This window comes from Phasianus colchicus, chromosome 2, assembly GCF_987193195.1.
Source record: "Phasianus colchicus chromosome 2, bPhaCol1.hap1.1, whole genome shotgun sequence".
Lineage (NCBI taxonomy): Eukaryota > Metazoa > Chordata > Aves > Galliformes > Phasianidae > Phasianus > Phasianus colchicus.
In genome coordinates, this window is record NC_143437.1 from 15,663,746 (window position 1) to 15,686,784 (window position 23,039).

Here is a 23,039-nt window from a genome sequence, read left to right on the forward strand (position 1 = left end):
AAGGTCAGGCCATCATGTGAGGTCAAAACAAAAAGAAACAACAAAAACCACAACCAATATAATATCTCTCATTCTCTCAACATTTCCCAAAGGCTTTGGGGTCTGATTCAGAAGCTCCGTGCAAGAAGGACAGATGGTAAGTGTGACTCACTACATTTGCCCCAGTCCTTTTCAGTGGGACATTTCAGCCTGGACTTGACCTAATCTCTTCCTACTGAGAAACACTAAAATGAGTTTTGCCTTCTTACATGCTGCACACACTGCTTTATGACTTTTCTCCAGCAATAAGATGGCTTTGCTCAAAAAAGCACAGTTCACTGCTGGGGCAACTGAATGGCCATAAGCACCTTCCAGCTCACCTGAAACAAGCACACATATGCAGGCTGAGGTCCACCGTATTCTTTGCGGTGACAGTTCATTTTCTGCTCTCCTGAATCTGGCAGCTGGTGATTTTAGCTATATCCATATAGTGGGAAGCAAGACCCATCTTCTGTCACTCTTCCCCACACACAGTTACCCATATACAAGTCAAGAACCCCATCACAAGGGCTCACTACCCATTTCATAGGGGTTACGTTTTCCCATGAAACTTAAAGCATATGACCGTTACTCTTATTACCCCACAGCACGTCCCAGAGCACAGAATGGTATTACATCACACATATCTGCCCACGTTTCTGCACAACCCTCTGAGGCTTGCAGAACCCTTTGCAAAAGTTCCCATCTGAGATGGGACTTGCAGTCGCCAGAGCAGAGCCTTCGGCAGGGCTGTGAGACGTGCAGTCATGAGCAGGATACAGTCAGTCTCAGAGCTGTGATCATTCAGGGTGATTTTTTTTAGAGTTTTGAATGATTTTTTTTTTTTCTTCCCTCCCAGCCAATAAAAAGCTCTTGCAGAGACATCTTCCCCTGCAGGAAGCAGGGCGGTCACTGCTCACGTTGGCAGGCTCCTCTTCTGATGCAGTGGAGATGGCAGCAAACTTCACCCGCAGCTTCGCCACGCTTTGCTGTTTAGCACTCTGGGGCTTCACCTGCACTTGTGATGGTAAGAGTTGGAAATCATTTGTTTTCCTTGTGCTTCAGGTCCTGTGAGCTTGGCTTTTCTCTATCTGCTGCCCTTCAACTGCAGCTGAAACTCTACCCACTTAAAAGACCTTCTCTCCCTGTAGCAAGCCACCTTATCCAGGAACATCATCTAACAGTGTCAAAGTCAGCTTATGGTTTTAACGTATTTGTCAAACTCTGCATGACCTTAATTACTAAATCTAAAGACTGTGGGAAACAATTTGTCTGGTAAGTACAGGTGGGCACTTGAATAGGTACTGATTAGATGACTTTAGTGTCACATTATTCCCTATCACTTCCTTCATTGCTGAGCAAAGAAACACTCTTGATGGCAGCTAGCCTTAGATTTTTGGAATGAAAGCAGCAGACAGGAACATTTTCTCTCTCTGAAGGTTTTAGCTCTACTACAGTGTTACTTCGGTTCCTACATGCAGAAACTATGAATGCACTCAGGCCTTCGGTTAGCCAGCAGCTTTTTGTTTCGGCTGTGGTTTCCTCTGGGGGTTGCAGAGGCATGCAGGAACTCTGTCGCGTCTTACATGTAAAGATAAAACCCAGCCATGCTCCTAGTAATGGGGGAAGAGGTTCTGAAAGTACTTCATGAAGGGGAAAGAAAAGAATATCTGTTGCAAGAACGTCCCTATTTGCTACCCTGCAGGCTGGGAGGGAACATCCATAGGATTGTTCTCATACTGCAGGAACAGGACCTCCAAGTTATTTCTCAATGAGGAAAGCACAGGAGAGATTCTTTGATAAAACATTTGGCTCACATCTGCAAGAACAGCCCTCTCTTGTTCAATAACAGGCACTTGCCTGCTAACTCAGAGCAAGAAAAGTCTACCCTACTACTCTCCTATAGAAGTAGGAGGAGGGAAGCTAGATTTCCCCACATTCAAACACAGAAGTACGAAGAAGTCTGTAAAACAAGTGCTCTGACCCTAAGCTTCCCCCCACAGGCAGTATTTGTTTCCCACCTCATGAGACCACATCCTCAGAGAGCTGTAAGCGCCTGGCCAAGTCACACAGTGCCTCTCCCCCCACCCAGGCTGGGATTCCTGTCAGGAAAGTTTGTAGTAAGGAGAACTACAGGTGCCTCACACCAGAGAGTTTCAGGATTTTGTAAAAAATAAAGTGGTGCAAATTATTCTGAACAGCAAAATTTATTTCAGACCACTGTGTGCACAATTTTATATTCACTTTACCGCAGTGTGAATCGTACTCCATAGAAAATCACCTTGGGTCAAGGAGGTAAGATGCCTAGTACCCCTTAATGAAAGCTGGAGCAAAAATACAGCAGCCTATCATCTGCCTATGACACATGGTGCAAGTCCTACCAGCCTGCTACATGCCTAGACCACACCAGGTCCAGTTTGATAGACTAAACTCACCTCTCCAGATGTTGCATTTCAGAGTACTTGCCACATGTGAGACTGCTGTATCTATGAGGCACCACAGTCATCGGAACAAGGGCACTCTGGACACTGGTTTGAGTAACACATTTCATTGTTTCCTTCCCATACATGCAGTGTGACTTCAGCTGCCCCCACACTGCCATCCCACACCTAACAGGGATGTCACTATGACTCAACAGGTGCTCAGAGCTATTAAGCCACAGAGACCTTGTGCTAAGACTGAAAAAAATGATTTTATTTCCTCCATCTACAAGGGATAGCATGTGCTGTCAACAATCCCACCATTGTCACATCTGCCTTTCCAGCTGACATAAGGGCATAAATTCAAACAAGGTCCTGGAGAGTAGGCAGGAGAACCCAAGCTAGAGACCTCCTCTCAACTGGACAGCTTGTCTCAGTTGCTAGTTCAGAAGGCTCAAGAAACAGCAGGATCCAATAAGCTATTTAATAGGTATTGCTGATGCAAGAAAGAGCACTGCATCTCTGAGGAAGAGGAAAGCCATGTGGACAAAGCCCAGATCAAGGTCCTGCTCTGCTCCAAGCCTCTTTTTGGTTTTTGGGTAGGTCTGTACAGCTGCTCCCCCTAGCACTGCCTGTTGGTTCCACCATCTTAGCCCTACAGCGAACTCCACTTGGACAAAAGGACAAACAAATGCTTTGAAAAGATTACCCACAAGCTGAGCAGAGGATAAGATGCCCTGCCTGAAGAATACCTCCAGAATTCGGCTGCAAGGCCTATGAGCCTCTATGACTCCTGTACTGGTGATGGCATGTAATGCCCTGTTTTGTTGGGTGGTGGGGTTTTTTGTTTCATTTGTTTTCAAGCAGACTGGGTCACTGGATTGGCTCTGTTCTACTGTGGAGAAAGTTAAATTATGTTTCTCAGTAGAAACTGGCTTACATGCACAGGTTATGCTCCGTGGCTCAGCTGTTATTGACATCTAGCTGTGAAAAAACACTGGAGGTGACAAAGAGCTTGAGCTTTGCAGAAAATTAGTACAAGCTTTGAGTGCAAGTTTGCGTGCACATGCTTGCTGCCTACACACACAGGCAACTCCTGGAGTAGCAGGTCTTCCATTGGCAGCAGCACAACAACTTGTACAGGCTGAGGATCTCTTCCTCTTGTATTTCAGGAACTGAAAGATATCCTAATCTGTATTTCCCTAAACAAAAACCAAAACATCAGAACTACTGGGAGGTGGAGGGGGAAGTATGCTTATGTCTTGGTATGCCAACAAAAACCAGTAGGGTTCTGCCAGTCACTGTTTGATATTTTATCAAAATCACATCATACTCTGAGCAACTTGGTCTAGATTATAGCTAGAGTCAAACCCAGCCTTGCTTTGAGATAGGTGTTGGGCCAGAAACTTCCTAAGTACTTACAATACCCAGGCTTCCCTCAGGCAGTCTTAGCTCTGCAACCATTTCATGGGTTGCTTTGCTATTTCAAACATCTAAAGGAAAATTATTTTTTAATGGAGATGACAAGTCTTCCTAAAGCACATCTAGTTGTTGGCAACCTTGCCTGCAGCACAGAAGTTGGAACTAGATGATCTTTGAGGTCCTTTCTGACCCAAGCCACTCTGTGATGATTCTGTGAAGTGCATGGGACAAGTAAGAAGGCTTAGGATTGGTTCAGAGTCCTGAATAACCTCCCACTATTTCAGCCACTGCATATGTTCTGTGATTACATTTTGTGCTTTTCCAGCTACATACATACCACCACCTCATTCAACCGTGAATCCTGGCTTCCCGGTCCCAATGAACACCAACAATCCTGGCGTTCGCAAGGCAGCTCGCTTTGGGGTTTACCAATACAACAACAGTTCCAACGACCTATTTCTGTTTAAAGAATGGCAAATAAACAAAGCTATGGTACAGGTAAGAAGAGAACACATTTCTGGCGGTCCTCCAAGCATTCATCTGTCGACCCTTGCTACAGAGCACCTGAGACACAGGAGCCTTGATCCTCCTCAGGACTGCTCTACAGTGCCCTAACATAAGCAGCACAAGTCCCTCTATCCCACTTAACTGCTCCACATGAGGCACTCCCCCCATCCCCGTAAAACACATCTATCTACAACACCACACACAACAGACAGATGTAGCGCTTGATCCCTAGCCAGAATTTCATTTCAACATCCCTTTCCCTGACCCTACTTTAAAGGAGGAAACTTTCTCTAGATCGTCAGAGGTGTGAAATACATGCTCCAAGTGGAAATTGGCCGCACAGTGTGTGAGAAGAGGGGGCACTCCAACCTGGACAACTGTCACTTCCAGAGGAAGAAAACTCTGCAACAGGTACGTAATACTTCCTCTGGGAGGTACCCAGGAATCACAGGTGATCCTTGGCTGTCTGTAGCTGTGCTGTCACCTTCCAACCAGCTCTGTTATGTTCCCACAGATGTACGAGCCTCCTCTGTGCAGAGCCAGCTATGGTGAGGCAGGTTTCTACCTCCCGAATACAGGGTCAGCTCCTGACTAAAAGGAGCTGAACCAGATGCTACATATACAGTAGATGGATGCTACATAGAGAAATTTCCTGAGAGGAGAAAATTCTTACACGGCCTTTCTCACTAATATAAGAGCACTAGACAAACAATGTTTTCTGGCTGGGACAGAGCACAGAAGGATGCCATTCTCTCTTCCCACACCATGGCCCATAATGCTGGGAACACCAAGCAGGCAGCTGAACTTTATCACCCATTTTCTTTCTATCTGCAGATGCTGAAATGCTATTTTGAGGTCTGGATAACACCTTGGTTGCATAAAGCAGATGTTCCTGTTGCTCTCTGTCACTGACCCAACTTCCGTCATGATTCTGTCATGATTTTCAGAGGATCTACCACGCATGAGTTCTTCTTCGTCTGGACTTTAGGGCCAAAACTGAGGTCGGGAACACCTGCATAAATTCACCACAAAACCTCTCTCTCAAAGCTTGCTGGTGTGGACCTTTAAGGAAGATGCTCAAGATCTGAGTGACAAAGAAAAGACTTGCCTTGACTGAATGTATTGCTATCCAGCTTTGTATCTCTTTTTCTAAAACTAAACAGCAGATGAGAACATGTTGTCATTTGTTCACCAGAGAGTAATTTATCTTTTTGGCTGAGATCTCCAAGCAGTGCAAACAGGCCCAGGAAGGTCTGCTAGACTGCTTTGTTCTGTGATGAATCTTTGTACAACTACAATATAAAAAGCCTAAACCACAGCACACACAGCTTCAACACCGTGGAAAGCTTTACAGCGAGATAGTATGCATGGGGATACACACACAGTCTTAAGGGTCTGCAGTGCCAGATAAAACCTTAGATACATTTGCCAGGAATGCATAAGGTAGAATTTTTCTTGCCTCAAGACATGAGGATGGATAAGCCTGTCTTAAGACACAGCCACAACCCAGAAATGGCACAGTTTAAATAGAGTCTATTTTAATCAAAAGCTCTACTCCAAGAGGGCATCATTGCAAATGCTAAGAAAAATAAACTCAGTCATTTCCCAAAGCATATTTTTGCTGAGGTTAAACAATGTAGTTTCCTTTAGGTTAGTATTCAGTACTCAGTTCCTGGTTGACTTATAGTCAAGGTTAGCAGAATGATGGTCCTGTCTACATGTGTGCCTACCACTTTAAGTCTTCTCTCTTCATGCAGATTATCACTTACACTGTACTAAGTCTCTCATTTGGAAAGATTTGGGTAACCATTAACTTAAAATAGCAATAAAGCCTGAGCCCACATTCATTCATACACTTAAAAAAAAGCTTAGGGCCCTGACCTAAGCTATAAGGAACATTTTTTTTTTCCACAAACACACTTCCTTCTGAGAGCTGTTGCTTTTCTACTGCTCTATTGTACCTCCTATTAGCAGCAACATCTCACTTTTGGCCTTATATAATGTCTATTTTGTCTACAACAGCCAGTGACAGGCTCTAGGCCAAGGTACAGGAACTCCTAAACCTGACAGATCTGTTAGAGCATAGCAGAGGTCTCTGCTTGCTCGGAAGAAACCTCTGGGAGTTCCATGGTTGGATGTGGTGCTACATTAATCCACCACACAAGCCTCCATTGGCAGCCTGATGCCAAAGACAATGAAGAGACCTAACCACAGCTGTCCTAGTGGTCCACAAAGCAGAAAAAAACCCAAGCCACAGCAAAGTTTTTAGAGGAAAGAAGAGCCAAAAGAAGTTGCTGTCTGAAACCCAAAGGGGTTACAATGGTTTCAGTTCTTTCATTTCAGCTGGGTGTTCCACATAGCAGCAATGCTCAGGGTTCCCAGCCAAGCTGTAGCTCCAGACAATCTAAAGAGCAGGCAAGACAAACATTTCTTCCTCCAACCAACAGGACAGCTTGATGCTCAGAAACATCAGCCTTTCCACATGTAGGTGGCACACAATCAGCACAGGTCTGTGTAAATATTCCAGCCAGCACAAAACAGAATGATCTCCCGTGAATGATCTTGCAAGCTCCTAGCAAACAGGAGAATCACCACTGAATTAATTGCCCATGTGTTAAAAAGCAAGAGTTAAGCCAGACATCTGGCATCACGCAGGTCAACAAAGCCAGCATGCTCATGCTGCTGTCTTAAGGAAAATGCAGCAAGATTCAGACATTTCTATCTAAATAGGCTTATCTGGAAGCAAAGTACAGCTACACATTTTGCATAAAACTATAGGCAGCATTTTCTGCAACAAAGCTGAGCTCATTGCAACCAACTCAGACAAAAAGCTTCTGAAAAAGACAAATAAATCTTAAAATTTACAACTGCAAAGTATCAATTGTATCATTACAATAAGCAAGGTATGCTAGAGTAGGATAATCCATCATCTCCAGACAGGTAAGAGTTACCATGAGCTCCACTGAAAAGAGCAGAGCAGAAGTCAGATGAGCTCTTAGTACATTCTTGAGCACTTTGCTAGAGAAAGATTTCAGCAACTAAGCAGCCTTGAGTCAAGAGGACACTACTAGCACTGACCTAAAGAACTGCAGCTAAGTACCACTGAATCACAATAACACACAGCAGTCAAGCTGATGTCTCTGCCCAACACACATCATTGCTAAAATTCACACCAAGGTTAACTTGTTCACCAGTTCACTCCAAGGAGTTCACACCTTTGCAGAACTTGCTGAGACTCTGACCTATTCCAGGCCACAAAAGGCAGTTGAAAGAATAAATATACCCAATAAAACTTAGGTCCTAAGGAGAGAGGGGAAGGTTGTGCCCGTCAATCCACCCTCTGGAGAAAAAGGAACAATCTGAGCAGCAGCATTAAGAGCTCCAAGGACAGCCAAAGCTAGTGCTTCAGAGGAATCTGTTCCTGTCTGTTGGTGGCTGGGGTGTCACGCATGCAGTTGCACAGAGCCAAGACAAAGTTCAGCTGGCAGCAGCTCTATAAGCAGAGGTGGCTTTCTGCTGGCTGGGAGGAAGCTGCTTGCATTTACGTCACTTGATCACCTACTGCCAAATTTTTCAGTCCCTACCTCAAACAAAGCAGTAAAATGAGCTGCAGTCCCATATGACTTTTCTCTTACTGCACTGGCTTTTCTAAGCAAACTAGATGAGAAAGTCTGTACATCAGCATCACAAGATCTCTGCTGTAATCATTGAGCAGACAGTCCCAGAAGTTCAGGAGCTCACCACACCATATGCAAAGGTCACTGCCACAAAGCAGACTCAAAATTAAAGGAGGGCCAAGGCTTTGCTCTAACAGTGGAGGTAAAAGAAGAGAAAGGATAAATGCAAGAAGAGTGTCTTGAGAGGCTTTCTGTGTCTTAATCCTCTTGAGAATTAGCAGCACAGCCTATTTTCTTTCCCACTTACCAGCTTCAGGAATACAGTCTTAGAAGAGAACTAATCACAGAGAAGCTATTACATTTGGCATGTCTAAACATCTGAGGTCTACTTCCCCATGAAAGATAGCATTAAATTATTCAGTAAGATACTTTTGGAAATGAAACACTAGAGGTAGCTGTGCAACTACAGGCAAAGCTGTGCTTGATTCAAGGCTACTGAAGCACTAATGAAGCAAGACCCATAGAGAACTTGCTTTTGCACCCCTGTCACATGAAGTTCCGTTTTCAAATTCCATGAAAAACAGCTACAAGGGCTGCCACAGCAATACTAGCCAGATGCTGCTTGTTTAGCCAGCCCTTTTGCCAGGAAAATGTATTGCAAGAACGTCCCACTCTCAACCTTTCTCCAGAATTCCTGTAGTGCAAGTCTGGCAGGCAGGTCAAGCTTCTCAGTCTTTGAAACTTACCACAGAATCACTCAGTCTCTGCCCACAAATAATTAAGATAGGGCTCAGCTGGACCAAAGGTCAGAACCTGCAGCAAGTTATCTACCAGGCTTCTTTCTTCTCTCACTGATCTTCCTCCCAGACCTAGTCACCACTGAAACAAGTAAAAAGCCTTGTGAGCACAGGCACAGCAGAGGCAAATCAGACCGATCCAGCAACCACCAGCTACTTCCACAGGGCTGCTGCAGGTAGTACTGCAGCATATGGTGACAGAGCACCGACAGTAAAAAAACCACTTTCTGTGCCTGTCTTTATTACTGAAGGGAAATGCAAATATAGACAGTGAAAGCAGATTACATTTTCAACATCATCTTTCCTTTCTCCAGTGTTTTTCATTATATAATGAAGCAAATCATAGTTATTTCCTTTTTGAAGGTGAGAAAATTGAGCAACAGAGTAAGTCTATGTTTGACTATCACCCAGCGGTAGAAAGAGGCAGTAGAGAGCAAGCAGCAATCTTCAGTGCCAGAGCAGGAATCCCTACTACCTCTCACTAAATCACACTGCTGAAATAACTCCCCTAAGCTCCTATCCAAGGTGGAAAAAAATTCTTAGTGAAAATGTAAACAGAACGGCCTTTCCTTTGCAGTAGTTTACAGAAAAGTATTTTGGATTCACCAGAGTACCTGTCAATGCAGGAACAACATTGTATCACCCAGAAATACCAGGAAGCACCCATGAGCAATTACTATATTCCAATATTTTCCACCAAAGTCTTCCTCATCCACTATTACCAGGTGCTGCAGGGGCTCTTTCAATCCACATCCACGCTCAGACACAGACCCTTCCCAAAACCTTTACCTGTTCTCCATAACACACATGCTGAAGAGGATTCCTGCAGCTGGCCTTCTTCCCTCCCATGACCCTCAGGAATGGCCACCTACACAGTGAACGGGAAACTTACAGGACCTGATAAACATGGAGGTAACATTCCAAGTGATCCACCTTAAACCCCTGGAACCAGTCTTTGGTAACTTAGAAAAAAAACTTTCACCCAACTGTAAACAAAAAAAAACCACACAAGAATCCATAGATAATGATCAAATCAGATTCTGCATGTTGATTAGATGTTAATTGTAGTTTCCAATGTTGATTACATAAGAAAAAACCCAAGTGGAATAATTAGATTTCTAGGCATGTTCCAGATGTTGCTGCCTATACCACAGCACCACTGTATGCAATGAGAACATGCACTGTAATCACTCCTAAACAGTTGGCTTTGAAGTATAAACACATGCAAGATATCCTTTTCAGTCCAAATCATACATGTTTAAATTCCATACGCTTCAATAGTAAGATAAACATACAGTTGCATTATGGGTGACAGATGTTGCCTGTTTAAGAAAACTCCAGTGTTGGGTTTGGAAATGCAGTGGATTTTGCTTGAGCAAACAAGCAAGTACAAAGATGCCTCACCGTATTCCTCAGACATTAGTATTATGCATGCCAACTCCAAAGCAAGAGCAGTCAAACCAAGGGCAGATACAGCAAGCTGTACATTTTCCTGTGGCAACAGAGCAGTGCTAAGTGCACTTGTTAACAGGCTGTCTTCACTTTTCCTCCTCAGTCACACACTGCTTCAATCACATGCTTCCTTCATACCTCTAGAGTATTTCAGGACTGTGACACTTTATCATGGCTGGATGGTTAAACATGCTGAAGATTAAGTCTGCAAATAAACGGAGACCGGAAGGAGCCCAGGTAAAGATATCCTTTGTGCTCATGTGCCTCACTAACATAAGGTACTGTCGCTCCAGTGGGATCATGAAAGCTTCTTCTGTAGGATCCTGTCTCACTAAGTTCAACAACAAGGCTATGCTTGGGCACAAGCTTTGTCACAGTTTCCTGGCTCAGTAACTAGAAGACAAAAAAAAAAGGAAAATTATCAAAAGACTCTGTTGTACACGATTGGAAGTCAGATATGCAGCCAAAAACCATTCCACACCCCTCCACTGAAGCATCTAAGAACAAAAGCACACATTTTGAGTAAACAGTATTACACAGGCTTAAAATGTGACAGCTCAAAAAAAATTTTTTAAAGATTAGCCATCAGAAATGCACTCTGAAATTGGACTGAACAAATGTCTTCACAGGAGGCAGCAGCTTCTTCTGGCACAGCAAATGCTAAGCTGCAGACATGCTCTGCTACCCATAGCACTGCTCTGTTAAGGCATCTGCACTGCACCAGCAAAGACAGCACAGCACAGATGAGAGTTCATTTAGCTGAACTGCCACTTCTATCCTAAATGCTGCCAGTGATTTTAATTAGTTTTTTTTAGGGAAGCATTTTCAAGTCTTCATATTGTGTAAGGAGAACTATTCCATTTACTCAGCATCAGATATCCTTCACAAAATATGTTATTATTGCTATTTCTTTAATCAAAAGGGAGTGCATATTGAGTTAGAACAAAGTGCCACGTAGCAGTACATGCAGCATACACATTGTCTCCTAGGATGCCTAGGGAAGCCAATAGAATAGAGGAAATTTTCTAAAACCTCTCCAAACACTTGGCAATAAGTACTTCAGGCACTTCAGGTATAGAGGTGGAGTCTTCTTCCATATATCCAAATACAGATCTTGTATTGCTGCATGGCTAGGGCAGAGGTAACTCCTCTTTCTTTCTTCTGAGATCAGCGTGGAAGGCAATTCAAAGAGATGTCTGTCTGCTACTCATTAAAACTAACATTTGCTTCTCCATCCATGAATCACACAAACTGCTCCACACAAAAGACAACCACAACAGTTTTAAACACAGCATTATTTTTTAGTTTAATCTTCCTGTGAATGGGAAGAAACAGAACAAACCAATTTTTTTTTTTAGTCACTTCCATTCCCATACTAAAGGTCATTCTTTTTTTTCTTACCTTAAATATCATCCTTTTAATCCATGGTTTTTCAGACAAAAAATCTAACAGAGAAAATCCAGGATTGGGACGGACAACTGGCATAGCGACCCAATATCCACCAGAGCTGCTTAATCTGATATTATCTGGAAGACCAGGCATATTCTCAACAAACATATCTGCTCCACCCTTCATCAGCCCAGATACATAATACCTGAAAGTTATAAATAATAGGATTATAATACCTTAAATCAAGCACTCTAATTAATAAAGTATAAACAGGAATTTACTTAAAAATGTTTTTTCCTTAGCTTGGCAGAGGGAAATAAAGCACAGACATCCTTCTTTGTCAGAAAAAGTCAGCTTACTCTACTGTGCTCAAGAAGCCCATGATAGAAAGATTATGCAGTGCAGATAACTCCAATGGAAAGTCTTCTTTGATGTTGATAACTCCACACAGAGTCTAGGATTTCTTTTGTCATTCAGCTCAGTCATTTAATTTTTAAGTAGACAGAATCAATAGTTTCAGTGAAGTCACACTCACCTTCTGATTCTAGCCATGGTTGTTTCCAACACCAGGACAAAGTCTTCTGCAGGAGAAAGCTGAACACCATTGGGAAATCTCAGTCCCACCATTAAGACTTTCACTTCTTTTGTTACTGTGTCATATTCAAGCAGGCTAAAAAGAGAGTATTATACATGTTTGTAAAGACAAATATTTACCCATTGTGATTTCATTTTTCACTTTTCACCTCCTTGCACATGCATTTCACCTAAGTTAAAGAGGATGAATAGCAAGGAAGCACTTGCTTACGAGGACAGGAGAAATACTGCTGCCAATCTCAAGAGGTCTATCCATTAAAGTTTTAGTTAGAAACACCCTCCCTCTTAAAAAGCACATTCCTTTTGATTCTTCTAAAAGGAGAAAAAAAAAGCAATCTCATTTACTTTGCTGCAGGTCTCATCCACATCATCTTCCACCCTATCCTGGGCAGTGCAGTGCTTGCACAGGTGGCTTATAACTAGAAAAACTTGGAGACCAAGAAAGTGTCCAAGTCCATTCCTACTGGTGAGCTTAAAGTAAGCTAAATGCTTTGGGGAAGGGATACTTGCCGCCCATCATCTGTGCCTTCCATAACCAGGAATAAGTAGTCTCTTCTTTGCCATTTGCTACTGGAGTCTGTGAAGTAGATTTTCCTGCCATCCCGGGTCACTGTAAGGTCATTCAGAAATGACAACTTCTGACCTTCAATTAGTGTTTTGGTTGACACAAGCATTTTCGTTTCACCTGGTTAGAAAAAAGACACACATATAAGGCCAGCTTTTATATGTCCTGCCTGGGCAGCAAGTTCAATACTAACAGAAAATCAGCAAGCACTTCACGTTTCTTCCATTCTTGCCTCTGTTAAGTAAGAAGGTTTTGGATTGCAATGGAATAACTCAACACAGTGTAAGTGAGAAGGAGAAAACACTCTTCATAAAAGCTGAAACAGAAGATGTTTCCTTCTGATAGGCACCAGATTTGCCACATTTCTGAAGCTCATATTAAACCAAACGTGAGTGCAGGTCCCAGCATTGTAGAGTTCAAGCAAACCAATTATCACTCGCTTTCCCCATCAATTTGTAGGATTGAAGAAGAGTACTTTTTAAACATTAAAGCACTGGCAGGTTCACTGAACTGCTCTGGCACAGTTGAGACATCATGAGGTAAATTATTATGGCCAAGCCTCTAACACAACTGATGAAAATCTGTTGTAGTCATATTTGGGCAAGGGTTTTTTTTTTTTTTTTTTTTTTTTATGACTGAATTAATATGGCAGCTGTCTACCATCAGTAAGTGAGATCTTGATTACACTCTCCCAGAGCCACACAGTCTAAACCCTTCCAATTGATCCAATATGGCATTTGTCCAAGCTTCCTTCCCCTGACCCAGAGCCAATTTGGAAACAAACTGTAAAGAAAGTGAACCCTTCAAGAAAACAAACCATAGATTTCTGATGACACAGCTCCTGAAACTGAGATCTGGCTCAGGGACATACAATGAAGGACACAAAGCAGCAGTGCCTGTCTCAGCAGGAACAAGCCATTTGATCTTCAGCCACACCAAGCTATGCCTTTCTTCACTTTGTATATATTGGGGTTACAGAGAAGAGGTCTTCACTACCACACTGCGAGATTTAGGCAGAAATAAAGAGATACTAAACATAGCAAAAGGCTTATGTAACTGCAAGATTATTTTTCTACCTTTATGAAAATTAACAGCTGCACAGAGCTCATGAGTCCCAAGGCATCTATTTTGACGGTCGAAAACACAGCTTACCACAAGATAAGCAACTGTTAACACTGATCTAGACAGACACAGAGAAGTAACTGCTACAAGAAAATAAAGTTCTTACATGCCTCGTTTCATCCAGACAGCTCCAAACTGCGTTAAAGAAAAGACAGGCATTGCCTACAGTGTCTGGCAAAACTCCAAATGAAGAGCAGATCTGTCAGTGGAAGAGAACTGCTGAATAGAAAAGTCATACCTGTGCTTGGATTAACTTCATAGAGTCCATAGTAAGCATCTGCCACAAAAAGGGTGTTATTTGGTCCCACTCTGATACCAAGTGGTCGTCCACAAGTTGGCTCATCTGCAGGAGTTCCTTAGGAAAAATGTTTTAAATGGTTTTCCAAATACAAATAAATACAGGGCATTCAAGCTAGCTGCATTAGATTGAACTACAGCTTAACAAGACATTAGTGCCAATGCCATTCATCATTAAAGAAACAGTTCTTACTGGCCTGGGTGGGAGTGATACAGATCGCTCCATGTTATGACAAGTCTAGAGATAAACTTAGCTAGTAAGTAGCCTGACAAATGATAACAGCTGCCCCAACTAGGGCTGAATGTCAGAAAATTGGATTTCAATGAACACTTTTTTCCTAAGAAGAATCAGTCTTACTGCAGGGTTATTTTCATAATAAAGTGTACACACTCCTTGGAAGTATCTCTAACTGGAAAGAGCTAACGTTCTGATGAAAGAATAGTTTTCTTACAACTACTAACTTGTATATTAGGAAGAACACCATAAACATGAAACATTTGTGTCCACTTGAATCCTAAGGAACTGTGGCATTTAGAACATCTCTAATTTGAGATGTTATCAAGACACTCTGCTGGGGAAAGCAGTCAGTCCTTCTATCACCACTTCCCTCCACAGCCTCAAAAGGACAAGAATCTAGGGTCCTCACTGCCCCTTTGGCCCCAAAAAAGCAGGACAGCATAATTTTGCCACCTTTTCCAAGAATATATTGCATGCTGTGCAAGTCCAATGGAAAAGGTGATTTGGGGGGGAGGATTTGTATCCATCCTCCCCCACATTCATGCCTGAACAGAAGCTCAAAGTCCAGCTTTGTATCAGCTGGCAGCAGACTGTTTGCTGTCAGTGCCAAGGCTTCCCTACTTGTTAGGCAGCCAAAACAGATCAGAGCCTGGTTTTGTCAACAGCCATTTAAAATACCTACAGTGCTGAGCATGTTAGTGAGAGCTACATAACACCAGCCTATAATCTCTGCTTAACCAGTGACAAAAATAAGGGTGCAGACCTCAATAATTGGTAAATACTAATAAACAATCCACTACCAGTTGTACTCACTCACTTCCAGAAAACTCATTAAGTGAAGCAAATGAGCGGCTGGAAAAGATGTGTGGAATTCAACAAGAAATAACTGCTACCACAATCCTCTAGCACACTTAATGAGGACGGGAAATTGTACAACAAACACAAGGTAAAATTCTATAGAGCAGATATTATATTTATTTACAACATCTCCAAACAAGTTGATTTTTAACTATTCACACATTATCTCAGAGTTCATTCACTAACACTTGCTTTGAGGTCTTCAGTTTTTACAGGGTGGCCCTTCACCTCACAATCTTGCTGACTTCACTTTCCATAAACATTAGTTCCGGTTGTTGCCATTTTCTTTTTTGGGGTATATGCTATTTCTGGATGGGCCAACAGGAAAAGGAACATTATTTGTGATACATGCAACCTCAACTTCCTGGGGTTAAGATGCAGGATCTTCTACTGACAGGTCATCCATGCTGCAAGCATTATCAGAGTGCAGGCCCTTGCAGCTGTGGCATAAAAGAAACTAAATTCCCAAATTTTACTGCTAGCAGCAGTGTCCTTTGTTATTAGTAGCACCCATTCCCATTCTTTTAGCTCTTTGCTCGACTGTTCCTTCCAGTACTTATAGAATTACTTCCACTCATATTTCATTCGTACATATACTAATATTTCTGTTACAGATGACTATAGGGGAAGATATGTACTCGCATAAGAAATCCAGACAGAACGCCAAGTCAATCAACACAAGTACCTGTTTTTGGGTACACTATGCTCAGAAACTGTCACTTACCACAAGGACCATGGCCAATTCTGGCTACTGTCTGTACTTCCCCATCTTCAATTCTGAGAATCTTTCCATCAGCTGTCCCAGTAAATAGCACATCTGCAAAAATAACTGGCATGATTAACTTGATCACAAAACTGAATATAAACAACACATAAACTTCACCATACATGCAGATTAAGTAGCAAATGAAAGATGACTGGACTAGTAGAGCCCATATGTAGGACTTTATCTTCAATTTATCGGAAGTCTTACATGTGCTAGTTATACTTCTCAAAGGGAATAACAAAACTTCCTCCTGGTTGCATCATTCATTTCACCCATAGCTCAGCTGTCACAAACAGGAAGGTTTCCTAAAGAATTTCTGTTGATTCTGACCAAACTAGGTAACAGAAAAGCATCAGTGGCTTCAAGAAGTCACTTCAGCATGACATTAATCTGAAGAAGGAATTTAGAATGCTTTGTTGCTGTGGATTCATATATATTTTTTAATACTCTAATAATTCGTGAGAAGATTTAGCAGGAAGAAAACAAAGGATACAACTGCTAAGCGCCTTTTGTCAGTGCTTACTGCCAATATTGACGATGGATTCTGGCCCAACCAGTTGATTCTCCCATAGTCGTTCAGCTTTCTGTAACTTGTTATTGGGCTCTAGCACACCCGTCAGGAGGGGTGGTTCCTTCAGACTGCAAAAACAGAACACAGAACTCATGACCCTTCGCACAAATGTGCTAACACACTTGAGCAATGAGTTGGATCCACCTTTTCCTAGTTTGCCAACTCCTGAAAACTGACCTATGCTTCATATATAATGTATTTCTAAAGAGAAAACACAGCTGGAGAGCTGAAAAAGTAACTCTTGTTCATCAAATATCAAAATTTTCTTGTTTTGCTGATCTGAAAAGAGACTGATCATGTATTCTTAAATTGTGTCCGTAAGTCAGCTTTAAGCCCAGCAACACATTCCACGTCCATCTTCCTTAAAGAAAAGCAAAGGATTCAGCACCACGACACAGCAGAATCATAGAATGGCCTGGATTGAAAAGGACCACAATGCTCATCTAGTTTCAACCCTCCTGCTCTGTGCAGGGTCGCCAACCACCAGACCAGGCTGCCCAGAGCCACATCCAGCCTGGCCTTGAATGCATCCAGGGATGGGGCATCCACAGCCTCCTTGGGCAACCTGTTCCAGTGCATAATAGAATTATTCTTTTCTTACTCAGCTGAAGGAGCTGTTTTTAACAAACCATTTTTCCTGGAAAGACAGATGCATATTACAAAACAAAAAGACATAACAATATTGTATAACAATACACTAAGATCTGACTCCATTTGACATCTTCAATAAGGGAAATAAATAACTTTTAATTATTAACTAACATACTACTAGTGACAGAAAACATTCCCGCATTCAACATGCATATCTTCATACCATACTGAAGGGTATATTCTTGTTCATAACTTGAATGCATTCCCATAGAGAAAGACCAACTCAAAGGACAAAGCTCAAAGGACATAAAGGGAATTGCACTGAAATCTGAAAACTATAAAATAGGGTCCAATTTTGCAAGCCCTTATTCACATAATAGCCTGAAAGTCAACTGGAGTTCTAGTGAAGTACAGAAATATGGAGAAAAGTACTAGTAAGATGTCTACAACACAACTTCAAATCAAATACCACACTCCAGAGCACTGTGCTCCAAATTCAGCCCCAACTGTGCTAATAAATGCAAATATGTCCCAGCCACACTCTTAGGTTCTTAAAAACACAAACATCAACCACTACAGTCTCCATGATTTCAAGCCATTAATGAAGCTGCATTCTTGCTCAAGGTGGTAAGCTCATTAGTTGCTCAGTCACAGGAGCACACTAAAGCTCCCAGGGCAAAGCTCTGGAATAATGTTTAAATTCAAAGAACTCTTTATATATAGACAACAAGCAAATGCCTTCCACCTGCAGCATCTCTAAAGACATGCCTTGACTCCAAAATTTGCCATGGTTGCCACAGGATCCAGGACTTCCCCAGGAACAGCAACATTGCAACCACATTGTTCCTACAGTGAAAGTTGTGGAAATTTCTATGTATTTAGCAATTGGGGGTAAAAAAAAAAAAGTCAGCTGGATCTGCAAACTGTAAGAACTACGAGAACTGAAGAGAACAAGCCCACAATACAAGTAATGTAAGAAGAGAGAGAGATACACATTTTATCTGTTTGGTTACAGATAGCAAACTTTCTAGTTTGAGTACTAGGTCCTGTCCACACAAGATTTACAGCAGAGTTGTTTTCACAGTGCTAAGACAAGATAGTGTTCCATCCCTTTTTTCAAGTGCTAGAGAGTTCTGGATTAAGATAACATCAGATTCAGATAAGGAACTCAATCATTTGCCAAGAACTTTGGACGGTTATGTTTTCCCGTAGAAAATCCTTCCCAGGATCAATATCTTGCAATACAGGCTCATAGAGAAAGAATTCAGAATAAATCAGCTGCAGATGTTTCACGTGAAATTTCAGATGTCACCTGCCTTCCCCCTGCCCTCTTAACCCTCCTTATTTTCAGAGAAATATCGCTATGAATGCAAATTCTACACTTTCTTCCACTGAAGTCACTGCTTCAAAAAGCATCCATCTACCTCAGCTGTTTCAGAACACTTCAGAAACACCAACAGAATTATCCTTCATATTGTACAGACCTAAGCCACACCTTAATTAGCTTTTTAGCTTCAGTTCAAGAATCTAAAGCAATACAAGTCATTGATTTGGGCAGGAATGGTTGTCCTGGCCTGGCAAAAGGAACTTAAGGTAAGAGATGTAAGCATACAGAATACTGTTACGTCCTGGATGAGAAATAGACCAGAACAATATAATAGGAAACATTCCTTAGACAAGTCCTACTAGGTTCCAGAATTGATTTGCAATGTATTTCAGGGAATACTTTGTTAAACTCAACACAGTAGAAATTATTTTATTAAGATTTGCAAGCAAGCGGCTTAGGTCTAATAGCTTTTTGGCAAGATTTGTAAGTACTACCCTACCACATCAACAGATTCTTTAAACCCTAGAGATGTTCACAATGTTGTTCTTCCTTTTCATTACAGAATTGTCAAGTTGAACCTAAATCTTCAGCAAAGTTAGCATTTTCACTTACTTCAAAATGCCAGAAGCACCAAATCACCTGACTACACTAGCAGACTGTTTCACACACAATGCAGGTCATATCTTCTCGTGCAGTTGGCTCACTGTTACATCCCGTATTTTATATTAATTCAGACAGTTCAAGACACAAATCAAGTAAATGCATTTATTTCACAAGATGTGCATTTAAATATAACATCGCCATATGGTTCAGCTGGTACAAAGCACTGAATCAACCCAGTCAGGTTATCCATTCAGTTTATGTCTTCATATGATTAGTGTCTCTTGTCAGAAATGGGTACAGCTTGGGTTCAACTGTACTGCTTGACCCCTAGTGAAAATGTAGTTCCTGTCTCCCTGAAGGCAAGAGCACATGTGAGCAAGCACAAACTTTACTGACAGCTTGGACAGCAGAAAAAAAAACAAAATCATTTTTGAGATTAATGCTCAAAGGAAATAATTCAGCTCCTTCACTGATCAGTGCTGACACAACTCAAAGGTGACTCAGATTGGGTATGCAAAGCAAGCCCTGGCAATGGGTAAAAATGCAATCACTCCCCATTTTCCTAATCCAGTTGGAATCACTTTAAACAGTTGCCTCACTCATCAAAAAAATAGTACATAGCAAAAGTCACAGTTCCATATATCTACTTTAAAAGAAAGCAACAACGTACCCTATAGGCTGGGGATCTATAGGACAGTCCAGTAGAACAGTTGCTCCGAGCAGGGGCACAGCCAGAGACGCAGCCAAAGTCAAGAAGGTAACACGGAACACCTTGCTGCTGTAAGCACTGTCAGAAACACACAAGAAATAGGATTAACATGGGATGCCATTTCAGCATGTAATAATTAAGGAAATCCACAAACCTTAACAGTCCATTTCCTCTACCAAAAGAGGCAGATATACTTTTACTCAATTAACTTCTCAAATACTTTTAAGGTCCCATTTTGGCCTGGTTAATATAAAACAAAGGGGTATGTATGCAGTCTCTGCACAATGGCAACACATGAGGCTATGAGAGTAGCATCACATACAGGTTTCATGCAAGTTACAGTTGACCAAAACCCAACACTTCGTTCTTTTAAATTGAATTAATGTTTTGGCAGCAGTTTCCTTCCCAGCTCTAAGTTAAATCTCCACCTTCCAGAATTTTTCAAGAAGCAGAAATGAGGCAAGTACTAATTGCAGATGAAAGAGTCCCAGCAACTAATACAACGAATACAAGATTAGAGGAGATTAATTGAATGATTTCTTAACACAGTGAAGACTGGGTTGAAATTCAAGCCCCAGCATGCAGATGCAATTAAGCACCTCCTACTTATCCAGCAAAACACACAACGAACAGCAAAACCTGTTTTTTTCACAGGAAAAAAAAGCATACTTTCCTCTCAACAAGCTGATAAGCCTCAATCAGGCGCTTACAGAGGAAAGCACGGAGCCATGCCCAACAAATCCCAGACCTGAACTAGAAAAGCAGCTCCCAAACCTCAGCTACATCCAAATGCTCACTGACACAGGCAGCCAGGCCCCACTCAATATCAGTTACACATAGGCAAATGGCACCTCTGTGTAACCTGGACCATTTCCACTGTGCTGTCCTTCACCAGCCTGCCATCCAAACAACAGGACAGAGCACCTGCTCTGCTGCCCAGAGCACAAACAGTACAACTGGGGAGCTAACAGCATGTTGCTATCAGCCTCGAGGTAACCTCTGGGATTATCTGCTGGGAAAGGAAGGACACAGCCAGGCCTGGATCTGGTCAATGCCTGCACCAACAACAAACTGATGCTAAAATATTCATTGCCCATCACAGCTCCTGCCAGACAACAGTCCTCTCTGGGCACATCAGCAATGTTACAGCAATAAGCCTATCTCTAAGATGACGTAATCAGATCATGAAGCTGCTTCAAATAAGCTTTCTCATCCGCACTGACCAACCTCTCTGCAATTCCCAGGGGCCAGACTGCCCTTGTGATGAGGCACCAGATCTCAGCACTGTCTGCTGGAACAGCAGATGTCTCGAGAAAGCAACATCCCAGTCTTTTTCCCCTTGCCCTTGGAATGGAGAGAGCGACAGAGATATGAGGTGGTCTCTAAGTCTGCGCAAAAACTTCAGCTGCCAACCTCACCCTTCCACAGTCCTTCAGAAAATGTTGGCTCAATACTTTAAAATTGAAAGTGCTGTCAGCAGCCACAGAAGCACCTTTGTGACAGCTGAGAACAGCTCACACAAAAGGAAGCTGATAAAGGTGAATGAGAACTCATTTGCCAAGTCAACTTAATTAAAGCTTCTGAAAGCATAACATAGGTAAAGGTCATACTTCTGAGCATCAATCAAACTTGCAATGTACTGTTAATAAAGGAAACAGGCAGGAAGAATGAGGCAACATGCAAACCCCCGCTCCAGCCTGCAAACTGCAAGACCTACTTTAGATACTGCTGAAATACTAGACTTTAAATAAAAGCAAATGCACATCAACAAAATCAAACAACTCCCAATCCTCTGGCTATAACAACACTAAGTTTGTTGTCACTGAGAACTAAAACGAGATGCTGTCACACAGCTCTTGGAGACAGGCTGGCAAAAAAGACACTAGAGGTCAGCACAGCCAGCATAGCACTCTCAGCAGGGGAACGGCAGGAGTGGCAGCAGGGAGGGCAGCCGTCAGCAAGAGTTTCTGCACGGCTCCCATCTGGAACACAGGCATCCTTCAGAAGTACTTCATGCAGGACAGCCTCGAGAGAGCGGGGCCTGTGGATATTCCGGATCTTGACAGAGTCCTAGAAACACAACTGATGTGAGAAAAATTAGCAAGAGAGGTGGACGCTGGAAAGAACAACTGAAAGGTGCTGATAGTCTCCCTTGTTAACGGGGCTGTGAGTACAGCAATAAGCACCTCTTGCACCCTGGCGACACAGAGGGGCAGGGAGGAAAATCTGAGGGGTACTCAAGTAGGAAAAGACATCAGTGATGGCAAACCAAATCAGTGCCAGCCTAAGAGTGATTTAGTTCAGAAGGGACCTTGAAGATCGTGCTTTGGTGGAAGGCAAAGCAAACACTGCTTTCTTACTGCCGCTGCAGCTACAGAGAAGCCAGTTTTTGAATGGAAGCGGTACACAGGGAGCCGTATAGGAGATCGTCCTTAACCGAACCTCAAACCGATGCAGTGTTTATAAGGCACACAGAGGCGTGCCGTCAGCTCTCTGAACCACCGCCAGCCCCAAACAAACTAACAGCATTACACAACAGCCAGTCACACCCACAGCAGATCCGCGCAAGCCACAACGGGATAAGCGGCACCGCTCCACGAGCCGCACGCGAACTGCGTTTAAACAGCCCCAACATCATCAGATAGATGGACAGATGAACAGAGCCCAGCGCCGGGCACACACGGGGCCGCCCGAGCGCTGCCCGAGCAGCACCGAGCGCACAGCGGTGCCTTACCGGCCCGCAGCCCCGCGCCGGACGGGCCTCCCACCTGCCCTCCTTGGCCTCCTGCGCCGGGCTGTCCTCGGTGATGACCTGCGGGCGGAGCGGCCGGCGCTGCCGCAGCCCCTCGGCCTCATTCATCCTCCGCAGCTCCGGCCCCGGCCTCTGCCCGCCCCCCGCCCCGCCCCGCGGCGCGGCCGCGCCTGCGCACTGCGTCGCGCTCCCTCGGCGGGCCTCCTGCGGCGCGCTGAAGGCTGCGGGACGGGGCTTTGCTCGGCCCCGCCGTGTCCGGGCGCCGCCTCCAGACGGCCGCTGAGCCGCCGCGGCCCCGTGCTCAGGAGCGGAGCTCGGCGCATCCCCGCTGATGCTCCGGGAAGGAGCCGCTCCATCCAGCAGGTGGCAGCAGGGGGCTGCGCTGGGGCTGGCGTGAAACGGGCGGGGGGCAGAGCTTGGTGCG

At 43.3% G+C, this 23,039-nt stretch overlaps 2 protein-coding genes across 3 annotated transcripts; one reads left to right on the plus strand and one right to left on the minus strand.

Moving 5' to 3' along the window:
- The first annotated feature begins 849 nt into the window (after nt 1-849).
- On the plus strand, nt 850-5,542 carry CST7 (cystatin F). The gene is made up of 4 exons (XM_031597474.2): nt 850-1,045; nt 4,186-4,358; nt 4,662-4,778; nt 5,202-5,542. The coding sequence occupies exons 1-4, from the start codon at nt 850-852 to the stop codon at nt 5,277-5,279; spliced, it is 564 nt and encodes a 187-aa protein (XP_031453334.2). The 3' UTR covers nt 5,280-5,542.
- A 4,261-nt stretch (nt 5,543-9,803) lies between these two features.
- Nucleotides 9,804-22,790, minus strand: APMAP (adipocyte plasma membrane associated protein). 2 transcript variants are annotated; one of them, XM_031597459.2, is made up of 9 exons: nt 22,632-22,790; nt 19,825-19,941; nt 16,586-16,701; nt 16,021-16,113; nt 14,142-14,258; nt 12,727-12,901; nt 12,158-12,292; nt 11,635-11,827; nt 9,804-10,626 (listed from the first exon to the last, which is right to left on the minus strand). In XM_031597459.2, the coding sequence occupies exons 1-9, from the start codon at nt 22,721-22,723 to the stop codon at nt 10,417-10,419; spliced, it is 1,248 nt and encodes a 415-aa protein (XP_031453319.2). In that variant the 5' UTR covers nt 22,724-22,790; the 3' UTR covers nt 9,804-10,416. The 2 variants fall into 2 exon arrangements, with proteins under 2 accessions (XP_031453319.2, XP_031453310.2); XM_031597450.2 differs by having other exon boundaries at nt 22,598-22,775.
- Nucleotides 22,791-23,039: the final 249 nt, after the last annotated feature.

What these genes read in the sequence shown, in the direction of transcription:
- APMAP (XM_031597450.2), bottom strand. Translation starts at nt 22,719, where the DNA reads ATGAGGCCGAGGGGCTGCGGCAGCGCCGGCCGCTCCGCCCGCAGGTCA. An exon ending in AATTGGCCATGGTCCTTGTG is followed by an intron (nt 14,259 to 16,020) that starts GTAAGTGACAGT and finishes ATTTTTCCTAAG; the next exon opens with GAACTCCTGCAGATGAGCCA. An exon ending in TTAAAAGGATGATATTTAAG is followed by an intron (nt 10,627 to 11,634) that starts GTAAGAAAAAAA and finishes TTTGTCTTCTAG; the next exon opens with TTACTGAGCCAGGAAACTGT.
- CST7 (XM_031597474.2), top strand. Translation starts at nt 850, where the DNA reads ATGATTTTTTTTTTTTCTTCCCTCCCAGCCAATAAAAAGCTCTTGCAG. An exon ending in CTTCACCTGCACTTGTGATG is followed by an intron (nt 1,046 to 4,185) that starts GTAAGAGTTGGA and finishes GTGCTTTTCCAG; the next exon opens with CTACATACATACCACCACCT. An exon ending in GGAAGAAAACTCTGCAACAG is followed by an intron (nt 4,779 to 5,201) that starts GTACGTAATACT and finishes TTCTATCTGCAG; the next exon opens with ATGCTGAAATGCTATTTTGA.